The sequence below is a fragment of the Salvelinus sp. IW2-2015 genome, linkage group LG17 (genome assembly GCF_002910315.2).
Source record: "Salvelinus sp. IW2-2015 linkage group LG17, ASM291031v2, whole genome shotgun sequence".
NCBI lineage: Eukaryota > Metazoa > Chordata > Actinopteri > Salmoniformes > Salmonidae > Salvelinus > Salvelinus sp. IW2-2015.
Genome location: NC_036857.1, coordinates 21,973,186 through 21,990,764, shown reverse-complemented (window position 1 = coordinate 21,990,764; position 17,579 = coordinate 21,973,186). Strand labels below are relative to the sequence as shown.

General features: G+C 45.6%; 1 protein-coding gene across 1 annotated transcript; it reads left to right on the top strand.

Moving 5' to 3' along the window:
* Positions 1-778: 778 nt before the first annotated feature.
* Positions 779-17,579, top strand: LOC111977246 (uncharacterized). The gene is made up of 7 exons (XM_024006622.2): positions 779-1,095; positions 12,469-12,697; positions 12,785-12,842; positions 12,967-13,045; positions 13,206-13,765; positions 14,751-14,888; positions 15,134-17,579. Exons 2-7 carry the CDS (start codon positions 12,564-12,566, stop codon positions 15,689-15,691), a joined length of 1,527 nt encoding a protein of 508 aa, XP_023862390.1. The 5' UTR covers positions 779-1,095; positions 12,469-12,563; the 3' UTR covers positions 15,692-17,579.

The window sequence follows — 17,579 nt, the reverse complement described above, 5'->3', positions numbered from 1 at the left end:
CGCTCTACAATGCACTAGTGCACCAACTAGTGTAACACTCCAGTAGTTGGTGGTGCTGGTGGAAGGGACAGTGCATAAACGTTTAGTAGCCTATCTGTGCACAGGACCAAGATTTTTTTTTGTCTCAGTGATATTTTCTCAAAAACAAATATTTGTCCATTCTTTCCACCCAAATTGTTCACTTTCAAGCAACTCTCACCTGGGGTCATACACAAACATTAGATAGGACCCAAAATAACTGGTTCCTATATTGTGGACCATGGAAGTACTAAAAAGGCAAGTCCAACCCATATTGAAGTCTATAACCCAAACATGAAAACGCGGGCACAGAAAAACCCGCGCACGCCATTGTGCACGTGTTTGGGTGGAGCTGAAGGACAGCGCCAGTCAATAGGCCAGGTTGGAATCGTGGTGATGATTTGTCAGCACTTTTGTCAAACGGCAGTTCTATGACTGTGACACAGTAAAATACATCATAATAGTTATTTGTTTTCATCCAGTAATGTGATAACGCAGCCTGATCAACCAAATTATGACCCATCCTTGGTGATTACAACGCATCAGGCTACCACTTACCACATTATTATTACACATGTATGAGCCTACACATGGTCATCTATTTCACCTCAGACGTCCACATCTGTGTGATGGTTTAGATTGAAATGTTCTTCCCATCTCCACGCACTCCATTCACAGCACTTCTCCATCCTTCCGAGAGATGACGCTAGAAGCAAATCACAAATTCATAATTGGGGTTCTCCAGTTCCCCCTGTCACATGGCTCTACCACCGAGCTGAGGCATAGTGTAGAGATGGAGGGGGCTTGAGAAACTGTGGAGGAACATCTGACGGTTCGATACAACACAGGGGATAGAGGAAAATAGTTCATCTGTCTGCCTTTGCTTTTCGCGGAGGTGTCCAAAAATACCAAATGCAATGCTGCATTAGGGTCATGTTTTCGCACACAAGAGGCTCCAGTTATCGCTTTAATTGATTATGCTAGAGGGGAGTGGATGGTCTGAGTGGACGCAGAAATTGAAGGAACAGACTAAAGTGGACGCTGCGCGCCGTCGCGCCTCCCGAATCTCTGAGCTGAGTGAGTATGAGATCAGCTCCTGGCGCAATGCTCTGCCTAGAGCATGTTTCTCTTATTCAGCATGTGAGATTTTCATATATCCCCATAATTGTATTATAGATTTTCTGCTGACATAAATTTGATTAGCTTATTCATATTTTTCAATTTGATAATTGATTGGTAAGCTAAATGCATTTCTCCTCGCGATTTTTTCCCTTTGTGTTCACAGGCTCCGTTACCTTTATTTCCAATGGGTCATGCATTCAATAGAGCAGACACGTGTGCAACAGCCACAATGTCACTTCATTGCCTGGCTTTTGTGATTAGACGTCTAATTAACCGATTCGTCAGAGAACCTTAATGTAATTGCATGCGGGCATTATGGAAACGTTATGTATAGGCTAGACTACGTTTACATCGCATGCTTAGTATTCGAGAGGCTTCTTTGAATCATAAAGATAATTCATATTAGACCAATATTTGTGTTTGATAAGAGATCACCAAGCTTGGTCAGTGAATGAGAACACGCACACATGACAATCACTACATCGATTCTCATGTGTGCGTGTGTCTCTGAACCTTTTTGGTGATTCTCTCAAATGCCTTGGCACTGCCAAATTCACGTCGCGTGTTCACACCCAGTCTTCTCTGTCATGGCTGGAGTCATGTTGTGCCAGCCATGCCTGCTCCGTGTTTGGTCTCTAACCTGTTGTCTCCGGAATCACTGCAGTTTGAGCTGTCGGGGGTTCTCGATGAGATGTTAAAACCCATTCAACCTATGAGAGAGTCGCGGTGTGCAGTGCAGGCAAGGGCGCAAATCATTAGGCTCACATAGCAGGCTACTCGACTGATGCATAATGAAGAGGTTGAATACTGTAGCCTACTTGTGGAGAAGACGAAATACATTTGAGTTTGCTACAGGATAAAATGTATCAAAGGAGAAGGTGGTTTGGGATTTGCTTTTGTCAGCAGCAAAGGGTGCAGACAAATTAATCTCAGTTGGAGCTCAGAGCCAGGGAGAGAACAACCACAGGGCCAGTTTATGAGCCAGCTCCCTGTAGTAGCCTTTATAGATCTATTTAGCATTCAGTGCACACTTAAATGCATGGATGAATACATGCAACTGAGAATCCTCTCACAGACAATATTCTCCCTCACTCAAGGCTAAAATGGTTAATGTTATTGCAAGCAAGCATCTGACCTCATTCACATCATCATCATGTCTCTTTTACCCTCTTTCTCCCTCTCTCTCTCCCTCTCTCTCTCTCTCTCTCTCTCTCTCTCTCTCTCTCTCTCACACACACACACACACACACACACACACACACACACACACACACACACACACACACACAGATTGAATTGTGGCTCAATGTGCTCATGGTGTCTGTCTGTGTGTGTGTGTGTGTGTCTGTATGTGTGTGGCTGGAATGACTCACAGATAAAAGGTGGGGCTGCTCTCCACATCATCTCCCAATTGATTGATCAGGACTTAAGTGCTATGCTTGCTGTGGCCAGGGTGTGTGTGTGTGTGTGTGTGTGTGTGTGTGTGTGTGTGTGTGTGTGTGTGTGTTGTGTGTGTGTGTGTGTGGTGTGTGTGTGTGTGTGCGTGCGTGCGTGCGTGCGTGCGTGCGTGCGTGCGTGCGTGTGTGTGTCAGGGTTGCGCTCAATTCAGAATTGTGGAATTGACTCCCAATCAACTCATATGAGTTGGAATTCAAGTTGAAATGGCCACACCCCAGAGGATGTAGAATTTGAATTTCAGCTTGAGTGACATGACGTAGAATTCAATTCAGTGCAATCCAAAGAAATTCCATTCAGCCATAGAACATCAGAGTTTCATTGAATCTGACAGGTCACACTTCCAGATACCAAAGAATATATAACTTCTCTCTAGAAACAATGTTCATATACTCTTTTAAACATAGCGCTTACAATAGCCAATTATATTTCCACCAACCATTTAATTTATTTGGCTTCTTTCTGAAGTCCTCAGGGTCAACTTGAGGGTTTAACTAATGCTTTCTGTGAAATGTAGTATTTCTTTTTGACATATTGAACAAAATTTAAAGGCCCACACCAGTAGAAATCTACTTTTTCGAGATGAGAAACGAAGGCCAAATATTACCCATGATGTTGCACAATGATTTAATTAATAAGTCATCGTTTTAGTCTAAGTATGATATATTTTGGCTTGAATTGACAAATCCGAACCGCCCACTTCGTTCAAATCCGTGTGAATGTGGTGTCTTTTCCCATGCCATACAAATGATTTTTAGCCTACGTTTTGTTTCAGTGCTGGGTTTTATTTGAATGTTACCACCCACCAGCATGGCATTGTTTATTAATTACAAACAGCTGCAAAGTTATTCCTCTTAGTGACTGAGATGAGTCAAACAGCCATGTGTCCATTTGGCCGCCTGAGCCATGGAGCAAATTAAAATAAGGGGCACAAACGTATGTTTTTGCACCTCCACTTTGTAGTTGTTGTTTTTTTTACCAGAAAATGATCATATCCATTGGATAATTTGTACATTTTCACTTATTTTTGAGCTAGTCTGTATTATAAAAAAAAAATATATGACCATTTTATAAATGGTCAAATATATAATTGCGTGATATGATAGCATTTCAAAACCTGCTCCCTGTGTCTGAATGGTTTTGACCACTAAAGTTTTGCTTCACTACACACTCCACTGCTTTGATTGGTGTAACGTTAGCTAGAAACCACAAGTGTCTATCCAGATAATGAAAGGACACTCGCAAAAGAAAATTCAAGGAACTTATAGTTAGTTACATGTCATTTGTGGCGTGCATGATCCTGAGAAAAGTCATTGTAGCCTATCATTTCACTTCCCCTGTGAGAACTATGAGCACGATCTGACTTGGCTTTGCTGTACCGCAGCTGAAGCCTGCCAGCAGCCTGCCAGCAGCCTACCTACCAAAGGTTGCACCGTGGCCATTACAATGTAAAAAAACGCATATCAGCTATCTTTCAATAGTTATCCATAATTCCTGGAGATTCATCACAATTTATTCTAACTGTTTCTATGGCAGATTTGCTTGCCGCAATTCATGGAAAATGCCATTACTTTGGAGACAACAATAGATTGCGATGTCAAAGAGGCCAGTGGTTTCCATCTGTGGCAAAGTTTTCCCTAAATTAGTGCTTATGACAAATCCAGTTCTAGAAGCCATAGTCAGCTGGCAAATCTTTTGAATGTGGTGTAGTTAAAAAAACACACAGCAACAACCGATAACATTAGCTAGCTAGATAAAGTTAGCATGCTAGCTAGCTACACTGACGGCTGACAGTGCCCTCGTTTTTGATCAACACATGGAAATTCCCACACCCAATATCTAAATATGTATAAGTACCATTTGTCATTCTTTGGAGGTGGAACCTAAATGTGCATTTCCTCAGACAATTACAGACAATTACGTTGAAATAGTTGCGGCAACTTCCTCACGGGGGTCCTTTAAGACTGATTCATGAAATATAATAACTTAGAATATTCGCATACGGGTTCTGTTTTCCTTGATTATTCATTTTTAGAATTTGTCCTGAAAATCAATTGTTTCAACAATATTTGATATACGTGTATATAATGATATGTTTTATGTTTTATGTCAAATACATATATTTGTATAGACTACACCTAATATTGAATAGAAGCAGCATTTTAATTTCTCTAAATTAAATTATATTTCCTTTTATTCAAATTGCAATTCTGTATCCTGTTTACTACTTCAATTCAAAGTCATGAATTGAATTAAAATGCTAAATTAAATTCTAAATTGGGCCCAACGCTGGTGTGTGTGAAAGTTTTTGATGATGGGATGGCTAAGCAGATCACTGACCACCAGTAAAAAGGCATTCCTTTAGTCATTATGTGTCATTCTCATTTCGGCACCCCAAATGAGTACCTTTGATATTATAGAAATTGTGTACCAATATTGATCTGTTTCACCTGTCTGTGTGCTTGTCTCCACCCCCCTGCAGGTGTCGCCCATCTTCACCATTATCCCCTGTGTATTTATACCTGTGTTCTCTGTTTGTCTGTTGCCAGTTCGTTTTTTTCATTCATACCTACCAGCATTTTCCCCTGCTCCTGCCTGTTTTCCTGCTCCTGTTTGTTTTCTAGTCCTTCCCGGTTTTGACCATTCTGCCTGCCCTGACCCTGAGACTGCCTGCTGTTCTGGACCCTTTATACCTTCGCTGGATTATTGACCCCTGCCTGCCTTGACCTGTCGTTTGCCTGCCCCTGTTGTTAGGAAATCTTTTGTTTCCTAAACGCTGTCTGCATCTGGGTCTTACTTCAAACGTGATAGTACAAACTGGCCATGACTGACCCAGCAGACCCGGACCAGCTGCCCAATGCCATCTCCTCCCAAGGAGCCTCCATTGGTAGGCATGAGGAATTGCTTCGTGGTCTTATGGAGGGGGTCCAAACGTTGGCTGAGCGCCATGACCGGACGTGGAACATGTTGCTGGAGCAATTCCGCATGTTGTCTGAGAAGCAGCCTGCCACGGTGGTAACCCCACCACCCCTCAGTAACTCGCCGGTTAGCAGCGCCGCCCCACCGGCCACTCCACCTTCCCGGGAGCCCCGCTTACCTCCCCGGAATGCTTTAATGGAGAGCCGAGCACCTGTCGGGCGTTTCTAGCTTAGTGTGCCCTCATTTTCGAGCTTCAGCACTCCTCCTTCCCCCCAGATTGCTCCAAAATAGCCTACCTCATGATGCTGATGTCCGGAAGGGCTCTCACCTGGGCTACCGCCGTATGGGAACAACAGCCGGCCATGTGTGTGAGTCTGGAGGGGTTCATGGGAGAGGTGAGGAAGGTTTTTGATGCCCCGTTCTCCAGAAGAGAAGCTGCCCGGAAGCTAATCCAGCTCCGGCAGGATGCCCGCAGTGTGGTCGTCTATGCGGTGGATTTCTGCACACTTGCAGCTCAGGAGTTACCCACAGATCTTGATTCCCTCATCACTTTGACCATCCGCATCGATGGGCGATTACGGGAATGACGGATGGAAAGGAAATTCAATTTCGCTCACACGTCCAGGAATTCCACCTCGCCTCCGAGTCATCCCGGAAGTCCCCAACGGTCCCGTTGCCGAGAGCACCCGAGGTTTCCCGACCTCCCTCAAGAGTCACCGAAGACGGCTGAGGCACTGTTTCCCGAGCCTATGCAACTAGGCAGAGGTGGGCTGTTGCCACCGGAACGGCAATACAGGATCAACACAAAGAGCTGTCTGTATTGTGGGACTTTTGGTCATTTTGTGTCCTCATGTCCATTAAAAGACCAGGCTCACCGTTAGGAGCGAGTACTCTGGTGGGCCATATGTAGAACTTTTCTGCTTCCCTTACTCGCACCCCTTTTCATGCCATTCTGCTGTGGGGAAACCAGTCCAAATCTCTCCGGGTCCTCATTGACTCTGGGGCCGATGAGAGCTTTTTGGACGCCACACTGGCTTCCGAGCTGAACATCCTCACTCAGTCCCTCTCCATTCCCATGGATGGTAGAGCGCTAGACGGCGCTCTATAGGTCGGGTCACCCATAACACCACTCCCATCAACCTACATGTGTCAGGGAATCACAGCGAGACCATTAAATTCCTGCTCATCAAGTCTCCCCAGATTCCCATGGTTTTGGGATTCTTCTGGCTCCAGCGACACAATCCCCTCATCAACTGGTCTACGGGTGCTATCATGGGCTGGAGTCCGTTCTGCCACGCCCATTGTCTGAAGTCGGCACAACCTGCCCCGGGACGTCTTCCTGGGGGCTCGGAAGTTGCTCCAGACCTCTCCGCCATTCCCGCAGAGTACCAGGACCTCCGGGAGGTGTTCAGCAAGTCCCAGGCAACTTCACTTCTGCCGCAACGTCCCTATGACTGCGGGATTGACATTCTCCCTAGCACCAGCCGCCCTGGGGACGTCTGTACTCTCTGTCGGGACCAGAGACCAAGGCTATGGAGACCTACATTGGGGACTCCCTAGCTGCAGGATTTATCCGTCCCTCTTCCTCTCCCACTGGCACAGGGTTCTTCTTCGTGGAGAAAAAGAACAGGACCTTGTGCCCGAGCATTGACTACCGGGGACTCAATGCCATTACTGTGAAGAACCGTTATCCGCTACCACTTATTTCCTCTGCCTTCGAGCCACTCCAGGGGCCACTGTTTTCTCCAAGCTGGATCTATGAAATGCCTACCACCTGGTGCGGATACGAGAGGGGGACGAGTGGAAGACCGCCTTCAACACGGCCAGCGGCCACTACAAATATCTGGTCATGCCGTTTGGCCACACCAAATGTTCCAGGCTCTGGTGAATGATGTTCTCCGTGACATGTTGAACCGGTTCGTCTTTGTCTACATTGATGACATCCTCATCTTCTCCCGCTCCCCCCAAGAACACGTGCTCCACGTCAGACAGGTTCTCCAGCACCTTCTGGAGAACCAGCTGTTTGTTGAGGCGGAAAGTGCAAGTTCCATCACTCCACCATTCCCTTTCTGGGCTACATCATCTCTGCTGGGAGTGTCCAGATGGATCCCAGGAAGGTGTAAGCGGGGGTGGATCGGCCCCAGCCTATATCCAGGGTGCAGCTGCAACGCTTCTTGAAGTTTGCCAATTTTTACACTTTATCCGGGGTTACAGCACCCTGGCCTCCCCCTGTCTGCACTCACCTCTACCAAGGTTCCTTTCACGTGGTCCTCTGCCGCTGACCGAGCATTCTGGGACCTCAAACGCAGCTTCACCACTGTTCCTATCTTGGTTCATCCTGACCCTTCCCGTCAGTTCGTGGTGAAGGCCGATGCTTCGGATGTCGGAGTGGGGGCTGTCCTGTCCCAACGTTCTGCCCTGGACCTTAAGCTGCATCCCTGTGCCTTCTTCTCCCACCACCTCAACGCCATGTAGAGGAACTACGATGTGGGGAATCGAGAGCTTCTTGCGGTGAAAATGGCGTTGGAGGAATGGAGGCATTGGCTAGAAAGTGCGGAACATCCGTTCATTGTGTGGACCGACCACAAAAACATGGAGTATCTCCACACCGCCAAGCACCTCAACTCCAGGCAGGCGAGATGGGACCTGCTGTTTACCCGGCTCAACTTTTCCCTCTCCTACCGGCCGGGGTCCAAGAACGTCAAGCCGGATGCCATGTCTCGCCGCTATAACCCCACGGTTACCACCCCGGAGCCCATCCCACCTCATGCCTGGCGACAGCACTCAGCTAGGGTATAGGGAAACAGGTGGGGGGGCCCAGATAACCGGATGTTTGTGCCTGACGCAGTCCGGTCCACGGTCCTGGAGTGGGCCCATTCCTCCAGGCTTGCCTGCCACCCGGGATCCCGTCGGACAACGCTTTTGGTGGCTTACTATGGTTTCGGAATGTCGCCTTGTTTGTCGCCGCCTGCACGGTCTCTGCACAGAACAAGACTCCTCGGCAAGCTCCGGCTGGTCTGCTTCAACCACTGCCTGTCCCTCACCGTCCCTGGTCCCATATATCCCTGGATTTCATCATGGGTCTCCCCCCGTCTGAGGGCAACACTGCCATCCTGGCTGTGGTCGACCGGTTTTCCAAAGCCGCCCACTTCATTCCTCTCCCCAAACTACCCTCGGCCAAGGAGATGGCCCAGCTTATGGTGCAGCACGTCTTCCGTATCCACGGATTCCCAGTGGACATGGTCTCCGACCGGGGTGCTCAGTTCTCGTGCCGGTTCTGGAAGGCGTTCTGCACGCTCATTGAGTTGTCGGCCAGCCTGTACCCTTTTTTACGATTTCCAACCCAGTACCCTTTCCAGACTATACAAATTAAATACACATGCGGATCCCTTCTCCACAAAACAGATGTGCATGCAGATACAGGCTTAAATACATAATGTAGGCATAAAGAGGTGCATCAACATGCTCTAAAACTTGTCTCTATGGCCTCTTAAGGACCCACACCACATGTCCTGTTCTTAGCTCCCAAATACCTCGACATGACCAGCCTCCTGTCACCCCAGTAACACACAGACAGGTAGGGCAACACAAGGGGTAGAAGAACAATGAACATTTACAGTTTGAGGTTTAAGGGCATACTAGATTGCCATAGGATGAGGGGGTTTTCTCTGTGGCTGGGGATTGGGGCTTTGTTTAGCAGAGGATCCTCTGGTGGAGGGCCATTTGACTGCTTTGCTCTGCTCGGAGCGCAACGTCCAATTGGTTGGCTTAGAGAAAGCTGCTCCAGGGCCAGAGATTACACTGCAGTGCTGAGGCGTCACTCTGACTATGAGCCAAGGGGTAAGGCAGGGGATAGAGAGAGAGAGAGAGAGTAGAGTAGAATATGTTGGGAGGAGGAGGAGGAGGTGGACCGACAGAGACAACAAGGCAGCAGCTCTGGGAACCTGGCTCTGGAAATGTGACAGTCTCCTCTCATCATCAGCTTTTCAGCTTCTTCAAAACACCTGTCACGGAACTCCCACGCACACACTGATGTGCCTGTCTCTTTCTTCCTAACCCTCCTTTCAGCCTTACTCTGCTCCACTTCCTCTTGCCTTACCCTTGCTCAAAACATCTGTGTTCTGTTCTCAAGGTGATTTAGATACACTGTCAGATTTATGAATGAATAGAATATGTCTTTCTGGATCCATTTGGGTATTTGAGAATATTCAGGATATTCTTGTGAGAGTGTTACAAAATATATATTCTGGGTCAACTCTGGGGAGGGAGTTGGAAAGCACTTAAAGACATTTGAATTCTGGTGGGAATTTTTTTAATTGTGTAAAGTTAAAGGTTTGTTCACCTCTCCTGTTTATACTTCCCCTGTATTTAACACTTTTATGACATGCTTTACACACAGTATACAATATATAGGTATGTCCGTTAAGTTGTAAGGTAATACAGAGGTGTTATTAAGCATGTTTCCTGCCTCAATGTATTGTACAGTCATTGCCAAAAGATCTATACAGGTATGTAGTGGTTGGCTCTCTACTGTTGCGAAATATAATTTATTAATAAATTCTATTCATATTTATCAAGCAGGGACTAATTTGCGAGTCAAGAAAGAGCACAGTTTGTGTTTGTGCCCTGTTGAGAGCACTCTGTATCATACTTACGAGAACAGCTGAAGGCCGTTTGGATGAAACCATATTTTTGGAAGAATCAGAACTTTCTCTACTATTATAATTTACAATGTAAACATGTGCCCTACTAGCACTGTACAGACCACCACCACAGCCAACTGCAATGGTAAGGCTAAGGCTAATTTATCTGAGCTGCTTCAGCCATTTTGGATCACCACACTAGTATGCTAATGAGCTACAATACTAACCATGTAAGTGAATACCAAATTGGCACATTGGTCCCATAGCCACTGAATTGATCCGACCATAGACACTCTTTTGGCTAAAACCACAAAATTATGTGTGTGCATTCCACCAATTATTTACTCCCAATCCCAAGGAGGACATAAGATAAATGCTTTAAAGATATCAACACTTGGCAGAAACATGCATATCTGTTGGTGTTGAAATTCCCTGTGTGGAATTTCCATATGTTGCAAATCAGTGCTACATTATTCACAACCTCATCTATTTCTATAGAATGGATGATGCAGGCACAAAGGCTCACAGCCCAAGACCCCCCCCACCTGCCCAGAACCCCCCAAACACACCCCATCCCATTTTCGCTATACCGGAACAAGATTCAGTGCAGAGCTCTCTGTTTCAGTGTGTAGGAGCCAATTTACTATTATGTCTAACTGAAGAAATGGTTGAGCGATAGGGATGTCAGACAGTCATGGGAGATAAAGGTTTGTTTTTGTGTGCGAGAGATAAAAATATAAGAGGAACCTAATAGGAGTTAATTGAAGAGGGGAAAAGCACCTGTGAAACTGGACATACATCACAGTACCTCCTAATTACCTAGCAGCTGGTCTGAACCAGTTTGGGGGGAGATCGGGGTAGTAGCGCAGAAAACAATGTTCTACTGTTAACAAGGACATAAAGAACACATTATACTGTACCTCAGCATGCTGTGTGACCTGAGGATTTAAATGTCAAATGTTTTTCATGCCAGGTTATGGCACTCCATAGTTAGCATAAATATATTCAGAAGCACAGATGTCCAACCATAGCCACATGCAGAGACAAAGTTAAGCTATATAACTCTTTCCTTCTGTACTAATTGAGACCATCCCGACTCAACTTCAACTGTTAGTCAACAAGAGGCTATGATAAACTCTGGAGAAGTCATAAAGTTGAAGGTATAGAGACTTTAGATCAGAGTGAAATGAGTCACATGAATCGTAATGTATAAAGAGCGTTACAGTATATTCACCAATGAATATATCTGTGAGAAGAGATTTGGGAACCTGTTTCAAAATAGGCCAGCACCTTGGGGGTTGCTGGTTCAAATACTTGGTGGGGAATATGTTTTCTTCTGTAATCATGTAGTTCAATAAGTATGCGACTGATTAGTCAGCCAGGACAGTTATATCAGAAACATATTTGCTGTCGCTTGGAGATGTGGAGGGCATCATGAAATAATCCTGATAAGGACTTTTCCTCTTTGTTTCAATCAAACCGTCCACCTTAAACTTCTCTTTCACTGAGAGAGGAAAAAGCTTGGAGGACAATATAATCAAAGAAAATATGGTTTCCTCTGTTCTCTGTCTTCTCTTTGGTTTTGGAATAAGATAATGATGTGTGCCTCTCTCTGTTCCTGTGTCTGTGTTACAGTATTTTTAGCTTCCATGTGACTCATTGACCCTGTTAATATTTACACTGTTGTGCAGGATTGATTCAAACATGGGGCAAATCATGATAGTTACAGGGGTGAATTACATTACACTTAAACAAACACATATATCACCATATCTTCAACTGGTTTCTCTCAGGTATTATTGGTACAGCATATGTGTGTGTAGAGGAAAGGTCCGGGTGAGGGTGGTCCCTGAAGACTAAAGATAAAGTGTAGTTTCAAAGATAAAGTCCAGCACACATTTGAATCTGGATATTAATTCCACTGATGTTGATTGTAGTACTATGGGCTCTTTGGACACAACAGGTTAGGTACCTGATGTTTGTGGATATGTCAGAAATGCCCCAAATCCTTAACGAGCCAAGGAAGATAAAGATGCCACAGGGTAAATGACAGTCAGTGGAGAGGAAAGGAGGTCAGAAATGCTGTGGATGATCTCTTGGTTATTCCTATGTCTTTCTTTTGTTGGTCATTGGAGCAATTGAATAAATGGAGCAATTCAAGCAACTGTTTTTCATGATGTGTTCTCCTTTTATTTGAATTATAGGTTTGCCCAAGTTCACCATTCCCCTTACAATTCCGTGGGCTTAAATAAGAGCAGCTGATCTGTATGACAAACACACAGTTCTTTCCTCTCCTTCTCCATCTCTGCAGATCCCAGGGAGGTTGTGGTGCCTACGTGTGCGGTGTGCATGTGTGTGGTGAGTGTGTGTGTGTGGTTGTGAGAGAGCGAGCGCCAGCGCTCCCACATGGCCTCCATGCAGGACGGGCTGAACTTCACGTCTCCTTCCTACGGCAAGGTCCTGCTGCTGGGTGCTATCGCTGCTGCCTCAGCCTTCGTCGTCACCATCCTCATCGTGGTGCTCTGTGTGGGCTGCCAGAGGTGAGACGAGTTAATGACTATGACCATGTGCACACGCACACAGCTATTTGCGTCTTTATAGTACATGAAATGTTGTGTTTATTATAGGAAGGGAAAGACGCATAATGTCTCCAGTGAAGGTGGGAAACACAGGCTGATGGACATGGTGAGCAGAGAATCCCTCATATTACTACATTTACCTTAGCTGTGAGCATCATTTTAGGTAAAGCATGGATACATTATGCATTCAAGCGATTGAGAAAAACTATAATTTATTTGTGTGTTTTCAGAGTATACTCAAGCAGTCAAGGCTGCGTTCCATCAGCAAGTCGGACGGTGAGATGAACAAGCTAAACTGCAATGGCAAGAGTGAGTAGAACTCTTAGGTATAAGACTATCACAAATGTTGAGCTCCATTTTGAGAAATCTTCACTACATAACAAACAATGATATTTGCACCTTTTACAAAGCCTTCTTTTATTTAGGTGTGAAAGAATGCTAACCTTTCTGGTTTCTATGTGTCCTGCAGAGTCATCCAAAAAGAACCGTCCGGCCAGCATGGACCTCCTGCTGCTGCCTAGCCGCCGGTCCAACTCTGACCTGCGCTCAGGGGGACGGACGCTACCCCAGGTACCCTCTGGTACGGGAGAGGAGCACACCTACTCTGAGGTAGGTCAACGCTCCTCCCCGAAGCGTGGCCCTGATAACAACCTCTACGCCATAGTGGGCAGGGCCGGAGAGACAGACACCCCAGCCCCTCCGGCCGTCCCAGCCAACACCCCTGCCCCCCCCGACCTAGATGGGGAAGGGTTGAATGAACCGCTACCCGAGCCAGATCCCATCCCCCAGGCTATGGCTCCTTCACACCCCCCGGAGACTACTGCAGAGTACGCCTGCGTCCGGAAGCTCCTGAAGGTGGACAAGGCTGTCCCCCAAAAGAGAGATAGTGGGACGGATATGGGGGAAGCACCGGTGCCGCCTCCTCGCCACGCCCCACCTTCACATCCTGCCCCGCTTCCGCCACACCCTCACAGCGTGAAGATGCCCCGGAAAAACGCGGAGGCCTTCAACCTGCCCACCTTCCCCAAGGTTGGTAGAGAAAAGGCTGATAATACAGAATTATACAGATACAGATTTCTGTTCGTTAGGGAAGTCTGAAAGTCAGACCTTGACGAAGGCCATGTGTGCAGAAATGGTGATTCATTTCACTGCATTTCCCTGCCTGTTTATACACGTCTCTTTATGTACTTCCAGTTCACTACATGTATTACTCACAGACTGTGTGTGGGTATGGTTGTGTGTTTTGTATAAGATTACGTTTTGTACTTAGCATTCTTCACAGCGCTGCTCTCTCGGGCTCAATGCCATATAGATGACGCAATGCATTGAAACACAGATCATCATCCCTGCAGAAAGACAATGGTGCTGCTTGACTGTCCTGTCATTCAAACAGCAAGCTGCACCTTTCAGTTAAAATCCACAAGATGTGGTACTTTAAGTCAAGACTCTAATCCTAGTTTTAATATACATAATGTATTCTTGATTTGGTTAGTATCCCCTGTGCTCCAATAATGTAGAGCTGTACAGCTTGCATGAATCAACTGTAATGGTCTAGAATCTAGATGCTTCCTACATTTATGCCTGCAAGGCTGTTTTAGGTGTTATGAATGAGCATGCATCTTCTTTAGGATCTGTCATGGATGCTGGGTCCCTAGGCAGCCCCTAGAGAGCATTGAATCTTAGTCAATTTCTCCTGATGCCTCTGCAGCTCAAGTAATTCTGTTGAGAGCTAAACATTTCATTGTAATGTTTAGAGTGCAAATGTAATGCATTTACATGTGTGTTTGCACACATTTTCTCTCTCATGCCCCATTCTAAGGAATGACTTGTATGATCCTTAGCAGAGGAGAGCAAAGGCATTTTAAACAATAAGCCTGTAACTGAACTTTTCATTACACTCTCCTAAGTATTATACGAAAGCACTATGTTTTGTTTGTTTTTATTGCTGTGTTTCATCTCAATCATATGTGTTGTGTTGACAACCCATTCTTCCCGTTCCCTGATTGGCTGGCAGGAGGCAGTGTTCATGGGTAATGGAGAGCAGTATATATGGAAGCCTCCAGAGGATGATGACATCATCATGCTCCAAAACAAACCCTTAGGCCCTCTGAGTCCTCACAGTGGAGAGAACATACAGCCATCTACTGCTATGGTGAGTATCAGTGGAGGTTGGTGGGTGGATGTATAGGAGGACGCGCTCATTGTAATGGCTGGAATGGAATTAATGGAACGGAGTCAAACGTGGGTTCCATTCCAGCCATTACAATGAGCCCGTCCTCCTATAGCTTCTTCCAACAGCCTCCTCTGGTGAGTATGTTTGTCATTACAAAGTATGTGTTCATTGTGTTTATCAGACTGATTAGTACTGAGGGTTGTCCTGTGCTGTGTGGTTTCCAGGCTGCAGAGATGTACTCCAAACCAGTCAAGAAGAAGAGAGCTGTTCCTGGGTCTCCCCCAGCAAACATTGGCTTCCGTACCTTGGGGCGCGGTGACCGGGACCGGGACCGAGACGGGGGGTTCAGTGTGGTGGTCAAGCCCCAGAACTGGGCCCCGCAGGAAGGGAAGCCTGTCGGAGGAGCCTCTGCAACTCTGGAGGACCACTGTTACGAGTCCATCGGGACGGGGGAGGAATGCAACCCTGCCTATGAGTCTATGGAAGGTGGTGGTGGTTGGAAGCGAGTTGGAGGAACCGAACGGCCTCCCAACACCTGCGCCACCCTCAGGCCCAGGAGGAAGAAGTCCCAGCAGCCCTTGCAGCAGCAGCAGCCTCCCCCGCCACCACCCACACAGCAGACCCCCAAGTTACAGCACCTTCCAGCCAAAGCCCTGCTTCTGCCCGGGGAGAACCTGTACGAGAGTATAGGGGACATGAAGCAGGGCGGAACTGCCACTTCCAGCACCACCACCATCTTCACCTTCAACGATGGCATGGAGATGTATGTCACTGGGCTCTAAGGCTGCTCCCTCTGTGACCTGTGACCTCTCACCTCCTTCCTAGCATTTAAAAAGAAGACCACGGTCGAGGAGAGCTGGTTGAGCCCCTCTCATGCTCACTCACATGTTTACATTACAGTCATAACTTCCTGCCTTTCAGAGCCTAGGGCAACAGTGTTGGTCAGTGGTTAACGACCTGGGCTGAGGAGAAAGTCCTTGGCTGGGTCAAATCCCTACCTTGGATCCAAAGGTAGTGATGAGAAATGAGCACAAAACTATTACAGAAAAATCTGTAGGATGGCAGCACTATTTGAACAATGTGCAGAGCACAATTAGAGGGAACATTTGGAAAATTCTTCCCAATTTTTGCAGGTCTAACCATTGAAATATAATTCATTTCTATGGTTAAAACAGTGTTATTGTACTGGCAATCCTGGAGCCCTAGTTTAGGAATGAGCACAACTTTCAGTTTACTCCCTATGTAGCACTTAGTCTGTGTACGGCAGACCTTTCCCCCAAGTTGGTCGAGGTGTGATTCCGGAAGCAATTAAAAGTATTAAAAGTAAAGAAATTAAATATTAATCAAAAGACTTGAAAGCTCAGGGACCAAGAGTCAAATTATGAGAGAATAATTAACTAAATTGCACACATTGTTGTTTTCTTCCCCCCAAAAAACACAAATAATTTTGACCATATTCTCAGATGATAATAGCAGATATTTTTCCCTTTTCATTTGTTACATATCACATGGACTGACAACTGTCCAATGCCATCTGTAAATGAAGTGTTTTATTTTGTCGATCTTTTTCTTGCACTTTGCCTGCTTAATGTTGCATGCTAAAAAAACTCAAATCAAACACTGTCATGTGGTATCTAAAAACGGTTTCTTTTTTGATAATGTTGTTGATTGTTTAGTTATTATGTTGCCTTGTTTCTCTTAGAGAGCAAAATGTCATTCTGATTCAGGATAGCTTTGGTCACTGGGAATCTCTGGTAATTGTTACTGTCAAGTTGGTCACTGACTTTGTCTTCACCACAGAGAGGATAGGATACTACTATCTGAACTACAGAGGCCATATCTAGTCAAGGGGGCATGCTGGTGGAGTCCACACAAATTGAATAGCTCCACCCTCACTCTCAAAACTGTGGATCAGCCAAGATACTGCTTCTGCCTCACAATCCTGATCACTGATGATGGTGACTTCACCATCCTCAACTCTGAACGCATGGTGGAACTGACATCCATCAACAAACCCTCTATAGCTGTGTCTCATCACGCCACTGATGAACATTTTGATCTCCTCTCGATCCCCAGTGACATCTTAAATATACAGAAGAAAGACAACAGTGCAGTGACAATAAATGCCAACGATCCAACACAGATATTGTAAAGGAGCGTATAAAAAGTAGAACGCAAAACGTCATCTCAACCTGGATACTAAAGAAGAAAACTTCATTTGACCAAATATACCAGCACACAATGTGGTTATTATTATTATTATGTATGTTGACGCAATGTGCGCGTGTGTATGTTACTAAAAGAGAAATAATAATAAATATATAATTGGTGTCAAGAAATCTATCTTTTACTATTTATGTTTGGTTGTGTTTTTGGAATGACTTCTCTGGTGGCAAATTTGCAAAGAAGTTACATTGTGAATTTTGATGTGCTTTTGTTACATTTTTCCAAGCCACTTAAGCTATGATGTGTTCATTGAAAAGCCCAGCTAAGTTTTATGTGGCAGCTAATGTTGTGTGTTTGCTAATCAGACTACGGGGTCTTGTGCTCGAAGCTTGTAATTAAGTGCTAAAAATGAAAAGATTGTAATGTTTTATATCAAGATTAATATTCATGAAAATGTCGGTCAAGTTTATACTTTTGTAATAAAGTGGCACTTTGAAAAATGTG

What these genes read in the sequence shown, in the direction of transcription:
- LOC111977246 (XM_024006622.2), top strand. Translation starts at nt 12,564, where the DNA reads ATGGCCTCCATGCAGGACGGGCTGAACTTCACGTCTCCTTCCTACGGC. An exon ending in CTCTGTGTGGGCTGCCAGAG is followed by an intron (nt 12,698 to 12,784) that starts GTGAGACGAGTT and finishes TGTTTATTATAG; the next exon opens with GAAGGGAAAGACGCATAATG. An exon ending in ACCTGCCCACCTTCCCCAAG is followed by an intron (nt 13,766 to 14,750) that starts GTTGGTAGAGAA and finishes ATTGGCTGGCAG; the next exon opens with GAGGCAGTGTTCATGGGTAA.